Genomic DNA, 18,619 nt, shown 5'->3' on the forward strand with positions numbered 1-18,619 from the left:
GGTGGGTCTTGACTGGTCATGTACTAGATGCTAAGGGTGTAAGAAAATATTGAAAAAATTTAATATTGCGATATTATGTTTTGTGTTACTATATCGATTCTCAAATAGTTTACATGCAAAGATTAACTCAAGTAGTGCTATGATGTTGGATGTTGCAGGGACTGTGATAATTGCAAATGCAGATCCCACTATTCTGATTGCATAAAAAAGTATGTGTATACTTTATACTATGACAGTTTTCCTAAAGTGAGATGAAAAAAATTGCAATATGCTTGTTTCTCACTGGACTAACCTCTGTTTCTTCTCCTGCAGATGTAGTGTTCTTCGTCTACCTTTACCAGCGCTGGATCTATCGGGTGGATCCCAACAGGGTCAACGAGTTTGGCACAAGCGGAGTGGAACCCACCTCGGACAACACGGCAGAGGGAGACGCTGCTCCTGATGCACCCGCTGCACCCGCTGCCATCACAGACAAACCAGAGGGGGAGAAGAAGAACGATTAAGCAAAACAACGCCCTTATCTGCCTCCCTGGCCATCACTGCTGGGGCGAAGAGGACTTGTGGAAATTAGGTAGGGAGGGGAGTCGTTGTTTAGCCGTCATGGACGCCACTACAAAAAAAAAATGCAGTTCAACTGTTCCCTCTGATTTCTGTGTGGATCCACAGAGAATCATATTCAGTGTAGACTTGGTAAATTCTTATTTTTGTTCCCGGCCCTCTCGTTTTGCAGTTCAAGTGAAGTAAAACAAAACGTGATGTACTGTATCTGTATGATTTTTCAGAGGGTAACAATGTCTTGGAGTAGAGGTTGGGAGGGAACTGGTCGCAGTTATACTACATTTTTTTTATACAAGGAAAAAAAGAGGCTAAGAGCAGCTTTTTTTTTTTTTTCTTTGTGTAGATTCCTTGTGAATTTTTCTTTTCATTCCATGTGAGCACCGTGTTTCGGATTGCCTGGAAACTGGTGAGTAGTTCTGGGGGAAACTGGAAAGATCCTGAGCCACGAAGGAGGTTGAAAAAGAGAGGTGGTGACTGGAGGCAAGATTGACGACCCTACAGGACACTACCCACAAGACAGTGACTCCTACCCTCGATTTTAAAGAAATGGTTAATGTTCTAAACATGAACATAAAAAATAACAGCCTTGTTGGTATTAATATAAATATATTAATATTGTCAATGACTTATTTTTTGTTTTTCAGTCTCTGAAGCATTCTTTTTGTATGTCCTCAAACTGTACAGAATCTCAGCTTGTCATGTTAATAATACTGTTGTCAAAACTGTCTAGCTAATAGCTAATTTGCAAGTCTAATTTTAATTTTACCCCCTCGGCTGGACGTCTGATTTTCAAATTGTTTTCAAGCTCCAAACCAGATCACCTTGACAGACACAGTGGAGACAGTCGGGTGTGTGCTGGAGGAATTACAGTGTCTCTTGTTTTAATTTTGAGTGCTGTAAATCCTGAAACAAAGAGGGTTCCATGTTGGTACATATTACATTTTGATTCATTCATGTTTATAGTAAAACTTAAGTGTGATTTAAAATGTCTATGCAAAGCTTTTTTGATTTTAACTCTTTCTAGTTCTGGGTTCAACAACAATATTTTTGCGGGAAACTTTATTATTTATTTGGTTATGCATCATTTAGGTCTTTGTACTCTTTCACCCTGAAGGCTTGAGTTTTAGATTGTAGCTGACTAATGTCAATATTAATAGCAATTATTTTCTCTGAAATTTTTTGTTCTGACAAACCATCTTTATTTTTCCAGAGCCCAAGTTCATACTAAAGGTACAAAACTCAACGATTCAATTTACAAAGAAATAGAAAAAGAGAAGCAAACAATACTCTCATTCAAGAAGCTGAAACCAGCAAATGTCATAGTAACTTTTGCTGAGAAAATTGACTCAAACTATTAAGTAATCATGAAAATACTAAATTGTTTCAGCTGTACTTGAATTTGATCATCAGTCACTTTCTAATTCAAATAGTAAAGTTCGGTTAATTTGACAGGCCTGGTCAATACCTCTTTGTAGTGAATTTGTGGAGAGACAAGCAGGTTGGAGTAATGCTGGCACATGCTGGTGGCTTAGTGATGTGAGGCCAAATTGTAGGCTACGTTTCAAATCGCATACTTTTTTCTTTTTACTTTTAGTACATACTGCAGCTAGGGCGGCACAGTGCATAGGGTCTCATGTTCAAACCCGGCGTGGCATGTTCTCCCCGTGTTAGCGTGGGTTTTCTCCGGGTTCCTCCCAAAGTCCAAAGACATGCAGGTTAGGTTAATTGTTGACCCCATAGGTGTGAGTGTGAGTGCGAATGGTTCTGTCTCTATGTGTCAACCCTGTGATAGTCTGGCGACCTGTCCAGGGTGTAGTCTGTCAGCTAGGATCGGCTCCAGCACCCCCGCGACCCTGAATAGGATAAGCGGTTACAGATAATGGATGTACATACTGCAGGTGCCCTTACGAAATACGTACTGTTGCATGCAATATGCGTAAAATTGGGACATACTACTTTGTCACTTTGTCATAACATTGCACCTTGAACTTTGACCCTCTTGCTCATATATCCACTGCGTAGAGGATTGTGGGTCAGAATAGTCAGAAAAAGCTTGCACTGACAAATGTGACCGTATGTAGTTGGACATCCTGGTATTTTTAGCATACTGCATTTGATATACTATTTATTGCGAGATACTAAATCTTTTTCTGGCCTACTAAATAGTATGGGTATTGTAATGCACAGCCAGTGTTGGACACCGTTGGCATTCACCTATACAAAGGATGCATCTACCAGATGATGTGCAGATGTTTATGATTGTCACCTGCCTTTATGAAACTGAATCTACAGAAACACTGATGCCCTCTTGACCCAAGCCTGATGCTGTGTGTGTCTAACCCACCAGTTCCCAACTTGTGATCTGCTGGTTGTGTGTGTTTCTGAGCTGTGAGCAGTTTGAGAACAAAGTGTGATGTGACAGTTAATTTTAATATCTTATAGGCTCCTAAAAGGCAAAAAAAACATCTGTTTTTCATAAACTGTTTACAAGCAGTTTTTCTTCTTCTTTCGTATCGTGTGACTCATTTCAGATTGGAAAACATTGCTTTATCTGTAAAACCACTGCAGCTGAGATATCTTTTTTTAAATTGATCTCTGAGTCACTGCTTCCTCTAAATGCCTCAGCTTTCGTTTTCCATTTCCTTTAAACCCGCCTGTCCTCTGTGTCTCCAGCAGGTGGCACTGTTGCGCTTCAAAAACCTTTGAGCAAACAGTCTTAAAAGTTGATGTTGCATCACGTCTTTACTAAACGTGCGGAGAGCTTATTGATGCAGTTTGGCAACTACAAATAAATCATGATTAAAAACAGGAATTCCCACTGTTCAACCAGTTTCTGGTAAACGAGCTGAGGCAGGATGGTGGCATGATGCAACCAGGATGAATATCTAATGTCTCTCTCTGAGGAAAAGTTGGCTTTGACTAGTATTGTATTATAAATACATTTAAAGGCTCATTTAAGATTTTTTTTTTTTTCTTCAAGAGATTTATTTGCCATTTGCACCTATAATAAGTACATTGGAATTCTGAGCAGTTTACACCAAGTCAGCTTTAAGAAAAGAAAAAAGGTAGAAAAGGCACAAGGTAAGTACAGTACAAAATAAGTTGCACATTCAACTCAACACAATAAATACATAAATTATTAAAATATAAAACGCCCTCATTGTAGTCAATAAATAAACTAAACTACCCTCTGCATAGGAACGATACCCCCAGAATGCAAATATACAGTAAATATGCTCCATGACCATGTTAAAAGAACTTGTAGCTCATAAAAATATTTAAAAAAACAATTAATATATTTCAGAGAATGACACAGTGGAAGGCAGCATATTGCACAGCATTACAGTCCATTCAGTTCAGGTGTACTGTGTGTCAATAATGGTATGGAGGTGAGGTACGGGGTATTTGTGTCCCTCTTTAATGTCCTTTGCCACCAGTCTTATTGTAGCTGGGAAGAAGCTGTTGTGAAAGTCGCAGGTTGTTTTGCATAATGCAGTGAAGCTCTGTAAAAACAAAATTACATAATGGAAAAAAAAAAAAAAATTTTCCTTTTTGGGTCACAATCTGTTGATTTTTCAAACTAGTAAAACATTAGTTCAGGCAGGATAAATATCTAATGTCTCTTTGAGGAAAAGTTGGCTTTGACTAAGCTTGTATTATCAATTACATTTATAGGCTCATTTAAATAGTCGCAGGTTGTTTCAGTAAAAACAAAAAAAATATTACACAATGGAAACATATTTTCCTTTTTGGGTCACGTTCCCCTTTTGGGTTCAAGCTGATATTCAAACTAGTAAAATATTAGGTCAGTAATAGGCTGCATGCAGTAGGGTACCTGTTATATCCCCATGGGGGGGTTTCCCTCTGGGGAGGTGACGTCACGTCGGGGGGATTTCCACATGCTGAAGCGGCCAATCAGAGCGAGGCTGCTTCAGGAAACACAAAACTGAGTCAAATATCACTCAACACATGGATTGTAGTCCGTTTAACAGCTTTTCACGGCTCGGTGCAGACACACAGAGCTGTTTTATAGCCTGACAAGTCTTTACAGGAGCTGTTTAAAAAAGGACAGATAGAAGTTTTGACCCCAGAAGAGAAGATTAGTACAGGAAGTAATCTGGTTTTGGAAAGGATTCAAGATCCACGACGGCGGAGTTCATGGTCTTTAAGGACTCCTCACATGCGATGAAAGACATGGACATCTTCAACGGTACCTCTGGTAGGTGTTAATCTGGTGTTTTTGTGTTTGTTCGTGTCAGAAAGTGAGTGTGAGTGAGAGAGAGGTCTTACATCATCACCAAACATGTGATTTGTCAGCAAGAGCAGCCAACACCCATTCCCAGGAACAGAGCTCTCACTCCCTCTTTGTGCATGTTTAACTTCTAACAGCTGATTATTATTAGTATTATAATAATGCTTTCTGTTTTTCCTGCAGAGCCGCGAGGGCAGTCAGACTTTGGTGAGTATAAGCTCTTGTTTTTTCTCCTTTAGCTCAGGAGACATGAAGTCATGCATGTGTGGGTTTATTGCAACACAAAAAAAAGGTGTGACCTTAGGCGACCTCATGCAGAAGGAGAAGTTCAGATCAGACCATCGTTAGTATTTCTGCTTCCTCATCTTGTATTGTAATGTTTAACAGTCACAAAGCCTCTGGTTACAGTTTGCCTGGGAACCATGATTTCCCAGAAATCATATTTGCTCTGGCATGATGCATTTGGTGTGGTGATGTCAGGCTTAGTGAAGTGCAAAACTAAACAAGACTAGATAACATTTAACAAAACTTAACAGCATTATTAAGCATTAATTTTAATATATCTATTGCATTTAAGGCTGCAACTTGTTTTCATTATTCATTAATCTACCTATTTTCTCACTTATATAAAGTATAAATAGAATGTTTATTGTCAATACTGTATATACTGCTCCTATTTATATATTCTATTTAAATGGTTCATATTTTGTTACACTTTGTTTAGCTCTTTTTTACTGTGTTCGCTGATGCATCTTGTTTTTTGCACTATCCCCTTTGCTGCTGTACACTGCAAATTTCCCCACTGCAGAACTTATAATGGAATATCTTATCTTATCTTATCTTATCTTATAAGTCTATAAAATGTTAGAAAATAGTGAAAATGCAATTATAATTCCCCAAAAGCCAAGTTTGCATATTCAAATTATTTGCACTTATTGCAATTGCAGTTCAAAACCAAGAGATATTGAGCATAGAAGTATAAACCAGCAAATTTTCACATTTGAGAAGCTGTACCCACTGATTTGTCTAATCTTTTTTTTTTTTTTTTAAATACTTAAAGGATTACTTGATCATTAAAATTGTTGAAGAATTGTCTGTTGATTGCCTGAGAGATGAAGCGTCTCTGCTTTGTTAACGTGTTATGGCTGCAGGAAACTCTAGTTTCTGTTTGTCTGGCAGACAGCGTAGACCTCAACCACAATATTCACCTGCTGATAACCATAGCAACAACACATAGGCAACTGTCACTGTTGACACTATCACACTAACCAGTGTGTGGAGTAAACAACACTTTTAAGGTCATCATATACAAACAAGGAAGACTTGTTATACACAGCCGTAACACTGAGCAGTAAACAGATCTAATATAGATATATAGATATTTAGTAGTCCTTTGGGAAATTCATCATGTGCCATATGGCGAACGTCAGATAAATAAACACAACTATAGTAATACCACAGCAACACCAATATATATGTCCATCCAGAAATACATAAATAAATAAATTATTAAATATATTGCATTTACAGTGAAAGATATCGCCTCTTTACCCGGATGATTAATGTTACTTTCCATACAAATTTATAAAGTTTTTATGATGTTAGTATAAGCTGTCTTTGTTTCCACTGTAAAAAATAAGCTGTGGGAAGCCCTGAATTAATATATGTTGAATTATGGGTTTTCAGAGAGATTTCATTTATAATACCTACCATGTCTGTTTATATTGGTACGGCAGCACAGTTCCTTATTTATTCTGGAGGTTTTATAATTTTTGTATTGTTTTGTTAATATGATTTCATCACTTGCAGTCCCACGTCTCTGACAAAAACTGACCTGTTATCCATAGAGCAGTGTTACCTTTATTCTTCTTTGCTTAGTATTGATTTAATGATAAACCAGCTATGGACGTTTTTGTTTTCAGACATTTTACAGCAACATATTTCAGTTACATTGCCTATCTGAGACACTATCAATATTCTTTTGCAGACCTCATTGAGGAAATCATCTCAGAGTACGGAGATCGGCCCCTCCCCGGACCTCCAGCCCCTCCTGCTGAACTCCTCTGCCAGCCACACGGCCAGAACCACCGGATGCTGCGACAGAGCTCCTCACCGTCAGCTCAGCCCGTGCTGGTGGCAAGAGGCACTGCATGTCAGGTGAGTGGGTTCAAAAACGATTTGTGGGTGTGCTCTCACAGTGGGAGGTTTTTGTGTCAGTGTAGTCATTTGTGTTGTTTTGGTCTCATCTGGTTCCTATCTCCGTTAGAGGTTTCCTGCATTTCCCAGAATGACTGTTGGCAACACCCAGAGGGCATGATGGCAAATGGGGCAGCAGCAGGCCTCGACAAGCACAGATAGAGTTTAATTATGCACAATAGATCCTTTTATAATTTATTATTATTATTATTATTATTATTATTATTATTATTATATGCAGCGTTAGAAAAGCTGCATATTTTAGCTTCGATGTCAAGACTGAATGCAGATGTCATATACTTTCTCTGTGCTACTTTTCCCAGCTTGTCTTTATCCAAGTTAGACTACATTAATAGTTAGAATAGTAATATCTTAGTTAAAATAGTCCATTAATCTATTAGTTGGTCGTCAGAAAATTAATTCAGCAATTTTGATTGAATTTTGATTTGCAAAAATGACTAAAATGTATGTAGTTTCAGCTTCTCAAATATGAGGATTTGTTGCTTTATTTTTTTTGTTTTGTATAATTTTTATTTGAATATATTTGAAATATAACAAAGCATTATTATACGTTATACTATAACTTTTTCATGACTTTTTCGACATACTATACTATGACTTTATGATTTTTTCAACATACTATACTATGACTTTTTAACGATTTTTTTTACATACTATACTATGACTTTTTTATGATTTTTTCGATATTTATGCCTTTATGACTTTTTTCGGCATACAACTCAACTATTAATCAAAACAAAAATCAACATATTAATTGATGCAAACAATCCTTCATTGACTATACACAAATATTGATCCATGCAGGCACAGACAAATGATTACACATCAGTGTGACTAAATTCTTTTGTCCATTTTGCCTTCATGTTGCTATTTAAAGCTTGTTGATAATTAACTCAAGAACAGAGGAAGCTTCAGTCAGGCTTCTTCTCTGTTAGGATGTAAAAAAAGGGGACTGCAGCTTTATGAAGAGTGTTCTTTTTAAAGGATTATATGTTGTTGGAAAAGACTGCAGTGTTGTACATGTGTAGCCTGCAGTCGGTTGGGTGTTTTTGTTGTTGTACAGCGTGCTATTTCAGCAGCCAGTCAGGTCGGGCTCTTACCATAAAGCACGTGGTTTACAGATCAGAAGTGTTGTAATCTGATAAGATCTCAGCAACGCTGTAGCCTGCACAGACAGATAATAATGTAGGGCACAAGGAAACCGCTGAAGTCTAGTAATAAATGACCTGCATGTGAGATTGCTAAATTAGATTTCGTGTAAATACAGTTTGTTAAATAAGTCTTTGCGGCCTGTGTTAGAGGATGACACACCTCCTCAGCATGCTGATCTGTGGGAGGAGGCTGAGAGAGAGGAAGGAGGAGGAGAAATGGAATAACTGTAATCTGACTCCTACTTTCAGTTTGCCTTCCTTTCTGTTTACCAGACAAACCCACCGGGAGGTGAAAGGTCACATTCTTCGTCCCGCGCTGCTTTTCCAATTGGTTGATCGACGTCAGGTTGAGCTGACTTCCTATTTCCTGTTTGCTGGCTCGGTCTGCTAGGCTTTTGTTTAGCTCTACTGTTTTAAGGCTAACAGGTTTGCCCAGGCTTACACGCTCTTTGGCGACAGACGTCTGTGACTCGACAGGATAGTGTGAAACATGATCTCATGCAGAGGCATCAGCCAGATCTTCGCAGCAACGCTTTAATGAGCTCTCAGCCGGATTTACTGCTTCACAGGTGACGAAGAGGTCAACTTCTTTGTTCACTGCAGGTTTGATTATTCATCTGTTGTTACACTGGTGCTTCAGATAGATTTAAAAACTTGAGTGTGATTTCTTTGTGATACTATTTCTTCCTTTAACATCACATGGAAGCCCATCAGAGGCCTAACTGTGCAGACATGTCTGAGTGAAGATAGGGAGCACTGCAGATAGAGAAAGTAAAAGCAGTACCGAGAGATATATATATATATATTTATATATATATATTCAACAACAAGAGTCTGAGTGGGAACGGAAATGCTTGTGGTATAACGGGGAAATAAGACATAAAAAAATGCAAGAGGAGGAGTCAAATGAGCACATGGTTAACTCGATGCACTGATAAAAAGCACATGCATGAAGGAAAAACACATGTAGTGACTCAGTTTTTCTGCTTGGTTTCACTGCTGCCATGATGCAGAATGCTTCACCTACTGTGTCATCTGCTGTAATGGATGACAGATATCTAGTCCTCTGTTTTATTCTGTAAGAACGTGCCTGAGACTGTTTGTTTGTCCTCCGAGTGTAAGTTGATGTTGTTTTCTCATGCTGGGAAGCCTATATGGTGATGATTAGAAAAACTATATTCTGTTAGACAAGTTTTTATTGTATTTTCTGGATTTTGGATCATTTTACCTCTTTGGGCCTCAAAGAGATGTTTAGAGGGGAAATGTCTCTTTGGTGGAACAGCTAACAATCCATAGACATTTTCAAAGATTACATGGGTGCCCAACTAGACACTGCTTTTTAAGGGGTCACAAGCCAAAAAGTCTAGGAACCACTGGTTAAATGTTCTGTTTTTTTATGTAAAATCTTAATCTGAAAAGTAATAAGTAGTTATGGCTGTCAGGTAATGTAGTGGAGTATAAATATAAAGTAGCAGATAATTAAATTTCCCACCGCTGTCTTTAAATGGATATTGTTACGGCTCAGGAGCAGACAATAGAAGTTGTTACCTGTTACTAATATATATGTAGGTATTTGGCTTGATGAAATGTCGTTTAAAACCATGTTAAGAAACAGAGACCCAAGTTTGTTTTTTATTTCAGAAAAGGTTTCTCTTTTGAAGCCAGGAGAAGTGTCTATTGTTTACCATCATATCGCTATAATTTTTGTTTATCTTGCAATAGGGCTGACCCGAATGCTTCAAAGCTTCGACCGTGGCCATGGTATTCGACCTCCAAATCACTATTCGAATGCTACTTTAATTTTTTTTAGATATAAGTATGTAATAATAATGTATAAATCCCAAAACAGCCCATGAAATAAGGAATAATCCCACAACATTATTCATATTTAATTTAAAATTAATTATTATGCTCAGAGAGATATCAGTTTGTTGTGTGTAGAGGCGCCCGGAAAATGGTATTCAGGACAGCCCTATCTTGCAATCAGTATGACCGATCACAAGACATATATCTGATGTCAGTCCCTATTGTGATTAGTTGTCAACTATTAAATTAATCGGCAACTATTTTGATAATTGATTATTCGGTTTGAGTAATTTTTTAAGAAACAAGTCAAAATTCTCAGAGATTGGACGTAGTCTTTGTTTTCTGCTCCATTCATTTGGAACATTTGTATTGTTTTATGTGTTGCATCTTTATATGCTGCCATCTTGCCAGATCTCCTTTGCAAATGAGGTTTCCAGCCTCAGTGGGTCTTACCTGGTTAGATAAGGGTTAAATAAGGTTAAATAATATAGTTGTGTTATTGTTTTTCCACAGCCAACCTGCACCTTCCCTCAGCCCCAGCAGCAGTCGTGCACTTCCAGAGTGATGGCTCATCCTTCAAGGGGAGCAGCCTCTCCAGCCGGTTCCTCTCGCCGTGGTCGAGGCTCTTTGTGTTCGCCGGGCTTTAAGAGCTCCCGCGGCGTTCCCTCTCAGAACTGCGGCGGCGACACCGAGATGCTGGAGCAGCTTCTGAATAAGCCCAAGCTGGTGGTGGTGGAGGAGCCCAAGGAGAGAGGCATGAGGTTTCGCTATGAATGTGAGGGACGCTCGGCCGGCAGCATCCTGGGGGCGTCCAGCAGTGAAACCAACAAGAGTCAGCCTGCGATAGAGGTAGACGCATTTGTTTTTTTGTGTTGGACCTTTAAGGGGGTTTACTAGATCTCAGTGACAGTTAGAGAGGTTCTTAACCACAGTTGTTTGGTTTGTATTCTTTAACCCCCCGTGTCGTCCGGTGCAGACGGGTGGAGCTGGGAGGATGTGGGTTGTTGGAGTTGATTAGAAAGTCCCCGCAAATCCCAGCTCAAGTGAGGTCAAAGACGTGTGGTTTATGCCCCGCCCACATACTAACAACCACTCCCACTCATCTTCACCTTATGCAAACATCATCACACAACGAGGATGGCTGTAGAGGCGTGTGAAGGTTTTAACAGTTTAAAATCTGCGCATTTGTGTTAATGAAATGTAGTTATTTAAGTAAAACCCTTGATTGATCTTTTATTTTTGGCATTTTGCATTCTTCTTGGTGAAATCGGTACCTCAGGCACCGGTGATCGGGTCAGTTATAATACATAGAAAAAAGGAGGGGAGCTGTTGAATGCAGAAAAGTGAGAATATGCTAAATATATGCACAAATACAGACACTCCATGGTGTGAAAAACAAGATGAAATGCTTTGATTGGCAGTTACTCTGCTTCCTCAGGCAGCATCTGCTGCATATTAACATATAGTTTATCAAATTTTCTCAATTTGACAGCTACTCTTCCCTTTTTGGTGTATTAGAAATTATTACACTTCCTGCATAACAGTAAATGTGTATTTTTTTGGTGTGTATGTATGCTGTTTGGTTGTTTATGTGTCCCAGATGTCGATATGTTTAATGTTGCCTTGTATTTTTCCTACATTTAATCTTCCTGTCCTGTCTCTTTCAGATTCAAGGTCCCATCGAACACTTAAAGAGGGTCACAATCACCGTTTCCTTGGTGACTAAAGACCTCCCACACCGGCCTCACCCCCACTGCCTTGTGGGTAAAGACTGCCCGAACGGTTCAGGAATCTGTGTGGTCACGCTCAATCCTCACAGCAGCCGACGTCACAGGTGCTCATCCTATCTCTCATTTGTCTCCTCTGCCAACACATTACATTTTATCAAATACATTTTTTTTCTTTTCCTCAGACTCTTAACATCAGACTCTGGACATCATAATGTCTTTCTTGCATTTTTTAACATATAAAATGTCCTGACAAAATGTGTTTTTTTTGTCTTCTGGACATGCAGCTTTGGTAACCTCGGTATCCAGTGTATTAGGAGGAAAGAGCTGGAGACTTCACTTCAGAAGAGAAGAAGCCAAAATATTGACCCCTTTCAAAGTAAGATTACACAAACGCATTGTCATCTTTCTACACATCCATATATTTAAATATAAAGGATGATAATTTCTTCTTTCCTTGCTGTTGAAATTCATTTTGACTACTGCAAACAGACTTTGATTTTGTGTCTTTTCCTCCCTCAGCTGGTCACACGAAGGGCATTGAGGACATGGACATGAACTCAGTGCGTCTGTGTTTTCAGTGTGAGTTCGAGTGGGAGGACGGCAGAAAAGACTGTCTCAGCCCAGTGGTGTCCAGCCCCATCTATGACAAGAGTAAGAAACACACTCTTGTAAACAACCGCACCAACGATATGTAAATATGTTTCATGATTCTCACACATTGTTGCATGTTTTGTTTTTTTCACAGAGGCCACAACTACATCGCAGCTTAAGATCAACTGTCTTAACCAGTACAGAGGTTCCTGCGCCGGCAAGACCGAGATCTACATGTTGTGTGACAAAGTGCAGAAAGGTAAGAGGAAGTTTTATTTTTGTTTTTAAATTGGGCTCCTATAGCAGAGAGTTCAAGGGACAAATTCAGTTTTTAATACAGGAGTTAAATGTATAAAACATCCTCTGTTAGATCAGAGACCACCAGACCAAACAGCAGACATTCACAGTATGATGATGATGTGACTCTGTCTCTCTAAGCTCCCAAACTTTAACAGCTTTTAAAACAAAGTGCTGTTGATACGAACTAAGGTATACTTTATGCGATTTGTGTTTTTTTAAGGCAGGGGTCAATTTTGTTAAGCTTACTGCTTATATTTAGTTTTTGTTGAATTTGCATCTTTCAATCATTGTTGAAGAGGGTCTTCTTTTGACCGCCGTTTCTCTTTTATCATAGCATTTTCCTTCCTTCATTTTTGAGACATTTTCTCTTGCTACATCCTATGATTTAGCAGTGTAGCAGTGTGTATTTAGTAGGACTGTCAAAGTTAATGCGATAATAATGCGTTAACGTAATTTCGTTTTAAGGCCACTAATTTCTTTAAGGCATTTATTAGGTTGTAACAAGTTCAATTTTAAAGCTAGTAGCTAGCTTAAAACTAGAAAAACCTAAGGAATCCATTGGTACCAACCATACCATACTAGCTTGTCGTGAAGGAGGCTAAATAACGCTCCGAACTTATACTAAATTTTGGCAAGGCCATTTTCAAAGGGGTCCCTTGACCTCTGACCTTCAGATATGTGAATGAAATATATGGGTACCCACGAGTCTCCCCTTTACAGACATGCCCACTTTATGATCATCACATGCAGTTTGGGGCAAGTCATAGTCAAGTCAGCACACTGACACACTGACAGCTGTTGTTGCCTGTTGGGCTGCAGTTTGCCATGTTATGATTTGAGCATATTTTTTATGCTAAATGCAGTACCTGTGAGGGTTTCTGGACAATATTTGTCTTTGTCAGAAAAGCAAGCATATTTGCCCACTCCCATGTTGAGTATGAAATGCTTGACAAATCTCCCTTTAAGGTACATTTTGAACAGATAAAAATGTGTGTTTAATCACGATTAACTATGGACTATCATGCGATTAATCATGATTAAATATTTTAATCGATTGACAGCCCTATTATTTAGCAGTCTTTGCACCACTGTAAGTTGCCTTGGTCACTCATTTGGTATTTATCATGCAGCAGAACTAGTACTCAACTTGAGTAAATGCCAGTATGACTGTGATTAACAGTAGCTGCTGTCTGAATATCTGTTTTTTATTGATAGTGTCAACAAATAATTGGTATTTACTGCAGGATTTTTGTGATGAAATGTGTTTGTCATCTTGTGCACCCCTGTAGAATGAAAATGAACTTCCAAATGAATGTTAAGTATCATGAACTCGACTTGAAGCCAAGGGAGAAACAAAGTGTTTGTACAGTTCACACTGTTCTATTGAAATTAGGATAAAAGACGAATCTTATATTCTAAGGTATTTGTCTTGACTGACATGGCTCTGCGTGTTGTCACTGATCCACAGATGACATCGAGATCATCTTCAGGCGAGGGCCTTGGAAGGCGAGCGGAGAGTTTGCCCAGACAGATGTGCACCGGCAGATCGCCATCGTGTTTAAGACTCCGCCCTACCAGGACCAGGACATCACGGAGGAGATTGAAGTCAACGTGGTCCTGCGTCGCCTCTCAGACCAGATGGAGAGCGAGTCAATTACCTTCACGTACCTGCCACACAACCCAGGTCAGTCAGGACTGTACAGCACTGAACTGTAGAGTTATTGATGGCAACATCAGCTTGAATGGCTGAAATTTACTTGATATAAAACAAATGCATCTTAAAGCCACAAACACTAACAGCAGGTTAATTGAAGTATTTCTGACTCATTTCAGATCCATATGAGGTGAAGCGGAAGAGAAAGATAAAGTCAGACATCAGCTTCAGAGACAAACCGTGTGTGTCAGGTGAGACTCAGACATCTTTTCTTTGTTTGAATTTGATAGTTTTCTGGTGTGTAGAGGCAGTTAGGAGCAAACTGAAAGTGTTACTAATAACATTAACAATGGCTCAGTTTTTTGAAACCCTAGCAGACACTGTGCATTTTATTAATCTTGTACAAGTGTGAACTCACACTACATGTTTTAATCGGGAACCTGCAACTTTTATGCTCACACTGGACGTAAACTCCAGGTCTGTTTTGTCCGTTCACAATTCCAACAATGTTGACAAAAGAAGAGAACGTTATTCATCTCAAAGGAAATTTCTGTGCCTCAGATGATTGATATAAAGAGTGAAATAAATATAAAAGTAGTATAACTATACTATGTACATACATACTGTATGCACATAGTATATGTACCACATACAAAGTAAAATCAAATGTACATACATACTGAAGTAGAACAAATACAGGTGCAACGCTTTAATGAACCAGTTACAAAGTTTCAGGTAACAAGCAATGAACCAACTGTACAGAGAAGTACATCTACACTCAGTTACCAGTTTATTAGGTACACCTAGCTAAAATGCAGTCTGATACAGGCCTGCAATAAATCCTACATTCATGAAGTTTATAATGTCCAAGGAAAGTGTTGATTTAACTTTATGATCATTTTGGAGGATGTAGTTTGTCATGTTGTTGAACATGTTGTTGTGATATAAATAGGATGGACAAAAAAGTACTGTCAGTTTAACTCAATACAATTTAACAGCACCACAAACTACATCCTCCAATGTGCCCACACAGTTGAATCAACACATTTCTAAAACAGTTTCATCAAACACTGAACATAATAACCTTCATGAAGTAGGATTTATTGCAGGACTATTGTATTAGACTGCATTCTTTTGAGCAAGATGTACCTCATAAACTGACAACGGAGTGTATGTTTTAGTATTAATATGTTAAGGGAAAGGGTTGGTTAAGATCTTAGAAACATTTTTGTTATACAAGTTGAAATTATCTTTCCATCGTGACGGCAATCAATAAATCAAATGCTCTGACAAAAAAAAGAAAAAAATCTGGCTGTCGCAAGACTGTCAACACTGTCTCTCTCTCTCTCGTTCCGTGTGGGGAAATCTGACACCTACCTGTCTGTCTACCTGCCTGATTGCACTCTGCCCGTGCACTTATTGCGCGTCCTCGGAGTCTTCCACAAACTGTTGGCTTGACAGCTGTGAGTATTAACTACAGCCAGGTTCGCCGCATGGATGTATAAAGAGAACTGGATACAGCGTTGGAGGCGGGCTCTCGTTCATTCCTATGAGAGTTGATCAGTGGCGCATGAAGCCAAAATGGCTCGACTGCCGAGAGATAAAGTACCCGGATCATCCGGCAATCAACCGCATCCATTGGGCCCACAGAGCAGGCACAGTAGTGTTTTCTTTAACTCCGCCTCCCAGCTCTCGGTCTGGGGCTCATTCACTCGAACGGAGGAAGGAAAATAACTCTGGATTCGGCTATTGGGGCATTTTAGAGTCTAATGATTTAAAAAAAAAAATATTCGCCGAGTTACAGACGTCTCTTTCCCAATGTAAGTCTCTGGCCTTTTTGGGCCCAATGGCATCAAGTGACCGACACAGAAATTGTAGTACCACCGTTTGGCCACTATGAAAATTTGCTTCAACGCTAGGCATGCCCCGGTAGTCGGTTTTACCGGTCTTACACTGTGGTCTGGCACACACCGATTACATTATATACCCCTTCGCCGTTTTTCTTTTTTTTTAACAGCAATGAAACCCATTTAGTTCATTTTGCCGTATCAGCGCTGTGTTATCAATACATAGTCGGACGACGAACACTACAAACTGAAAGTGAATGCATCTGCTCCGCAAGGAGTCAGCTCAGAGTAGTAGGTATCAGATTTCCCACACGGAACGAGAGAGAGTTGTCAGACAAGATGATGGCGAAGGATTTGGTGTCGACTTGAAAAGCAAAAGCGCCTATTTGACAATATTTTAGATTTAAACACAATGCTATAAGGGAACCAAAAACGTAATGCGGCCCCGCAGCTAAAGCTGGACCGTAGAGGCCAGACACACAGCCACCCGACGGTAAAGATCAAAGTAGGCGCTCTACACATATTGACCGTCATCTTTTCTTGTAAAATGTCTGGTGTAATCGCTAACACCGGTGTTGTCACGCGTTTATTAACCTCCGGCCAGGAACAGAGCTTCGCCTCGCTGCGCCACCGGTCCTACTGCTTTTGTCCACAGGGACTGCCAAAATCAACACAAAAGTTCCTTGTAGTAACTTTAAGTGGGTTTTGTTGTCACACAACATTGCCTACACTTCTCTAATGATGCAGAAAACTCTTGAACTCTTTCAAGATTTAAATAAGTTTCAAACAGCATGAATCTCATGTCATGATCCAAGTATAAAGTTCTCTACCTAATAACGGATCTTTGATCATATTTCTAACGGGTATTTATTTTCTCTGCAACCCAACCCCGTTCCCTCTCATGCATCAGAAGGTGCACCTGCAGTGGAGCAGCCCTTCCACTTCCAGCAGCCTCAGACCATGATGTCTCCAGACGAGAGGCTTTGTGCTGCCCAGCCTGGGGCCTCCGCTTTGGGGGAAATGTGTTTCAACGAACCCCAGGACTCAAACAATGCCACCGATGCAACGGCCATCCTTAATCAGTTGCTAGAAATGCCTTCACTATGGGAGATGATTGACTCGTCCATGCCCTCTGGCTTTGAGCAGGGTTCCGACGCCAGCTCCACGTTTGCCAACGTGGATATGAACTTTAACCAGAACTTTGGCTTGTACAATCCGGACTTTTCCCAATACAGCGACTTGCAGTTCAACATGCTCGTCAATGAGAGCCAGACTCCGCAGTCTGAGGCCCAGGACAGCCCATCCAACATGGTTCAGGTGAAGACAGAAGAGGAGCTATGAGGATAGGATAGTCAGGATCATGAAGCGCCCTTTCACACTTTCTGTCCACTTTAAAAGATATAGACATTTTGAGAAGTGCGCTTATTTGCTTTCTTGCAGAGAGTTAGATGAGAAAACTGATACCACTCATCTGTAAGAATGGTATCGATCTTTCTCATCTGACTCTCTGCAAGAAAGTGAGTAAGTGTATTTCCCAAAACGATGAACTTCTCCCTGAACCTCTCTGGATTTAGAGCCAAACAAGATTATGTTGTCCCAAATCCAAGACTACTGCTCTGGCTGCTTGCACTGTGAAATGTGTTTGCCCTCCCGCTTGCTCCATATCTTTATCTGAAGACCTTGCTGGTCAAGGCTTTAGCAACCAGGAGCCGGTTAACAGTCCTACATATGTGCTGCTAAATGCTGCCAGCATTAATCGTCAGAAGAAGGTGACTCACAGTCAGCGTGGAGCTTAAAAGGAGAACTAATGAACATCTATATTTAACTTGGGAACAACAGAAACCCTCCCATGAATTGCCGTCTGTTGTAGTAAATGACTGGTGAGGTAAGACTGAAATACCTGTCATGTAATGTTTGTCTAAGGTCGGTTTTGTTTGCTTCAACATAATTTTGGGAGAATGACCCGACTTCTTACAAGAAGTTGACGTAGGATTTTAGTTTTAAAACACAAAAAGTTTCAAGCACAGTAGTTTCAGATCTGCTTTACACTTTGTTTTCGCCTGTTATTACTCTCTGTTGATGTTGCCGTCACACCAGCTGGCTTGTTTAATATTTAACCTACTTAAATGCAATAGAAACCAGTCCTCTTATTTATAGCTCTGTCTGCGTCAGTTCCCATTGTCCTGCAGTTTCACTCTCGTGTTCAACATTCTAATTTCCACTCGCAGCTTTTCACAAGTCCAACTCCGTCCCCTCGCTGTAACATTGTAGTGTTTCATAAGAGAAACAATAAAATGTAAAATGTAAACTGACTACTGCCTTTGTGATGATTTGTAGCAGTGACAAAGGGATGAAAGCACTTATGAATGTGACCTTCATCTGCCGGCCTACACACATTCCTGACCTGCTTGCTCACCTATAAAAACAATGAAGCTTGGCAACAACAAGTAGAAGGTTTTATGATTTTCACATCAGAGCTTGAATGACTTGTTTGTCAAGAAATTAGAGAGAAA

The 18,619-nt window shown here is 39.7% G+C and overlaps 2 protein-coding genes across 6 annotated transcripts in view; both read left to right on the forward strand.

Moving 5' to 3' along the window:
• clptm1 (CLPTM1 regulator of GABA type A receptor forward trafficking) overlaps positions 1 to 1,548 on the forward strand; it is a 16,775-nt gene extending 15,227 nt beyond the window's left edge. The window contains exons 14-15 of one of the 2 annotated variants that reach the window (XR_005207557.1): positions 313 to 571; positions 902 to 1,548. Coding sequence is in view for 1 of the 2 variants with exons in the window: in XM_037774911.1 (XP_037630839.1) it covers positions 313 to 503 (191 nt within the window). In the remaining variant the exon portion in view is untranslated. Of the gene's footprint in view, positions 1 to 312 lie in introns of both variants that reach the window. The other variant, XM_037774911.1, reaches the window with a different exon arrangement.
• Positions 1 to 18,418, forward strand: part of relb (v-rel avian reticuloendotheliosis viral oncogene homolog B) — a 19,846-nt gene extending 1,428 nt beyond the window's left edge. Inside the window, exons 1-11 of one of the 4 annotated variants that reach the window (XM_037774912.1) lie at positions 4,459 to 4,777; positions 4,994 to 5,017; positions 6,798 to 6,967; positions 10,498 to 10,833; positions 11,652 to 11,818; positions 11,999 to 12,090; positions 12,234 to 12,365; positions 12,460 to 12,564; positions 14,074 to 14,289; positions 14,439 to 14,510; positions 17,017 to 18,418. In XM_037774912.1, coding sequence (XP_037630840.1) covers positions 4,717 to 4,777; positions 4,994 to 5,017; positions 6,798 to 6,967; positions 10,498 to 10,833; positions 11,652 to 11,818; positions 11,999 to 12,090; positions 12,234 to 12,365; positions 12,460 to 12,564; positions 14,074 to 14,289; positions 14,439 to 14,510; positions 17,017 to 17,447 — 1,806 coding nt within the window. In that variant the 5' untranslated portion in view covers positions 4,459 to 4,716 and the 3' untranslated portion in view covers positions 17,448 to 18,418. Of the gene's footprint in view, positions 1 to 4,458; positions 4,778 to 4,947; positions 5,018 to 6,797; positions 6,968 to 8,302; positions 8,782 to 10,497; positions 10,834 to 11,651; positions 11,819 to 11,998; positions 12,091 to 12,233; positions 12,366 to 12,459; positions 12,565 to 14,073; positions 14,290 to 14,438; positions 14,511 to 17,016 lie in introns of those variants that run through there. The other 3 variants (XM_037774913.1, XM_037774915.1, XM_037774914.1) reach the window with 3 other exon arrangements.
• The last annotated feature ends 201 nt before the right edge of the window (positions 18,419 to 18,619 follow it).

This window comes from Sebastes umbrosus, chromosome 7, assembly GCF_015220745.1.
Source record: "Sebastes umbrosus isolate fSebUmb1 chromosome 7, fSebUmb1.pri, whole genome shotgun sequence".
Taxonomy (NCBI): Eukaryota; Metazoa; Chordata; class Actinopteri; order Perciformes; family Sebastidae; genus Sebastes; species Sebastes umbrosus.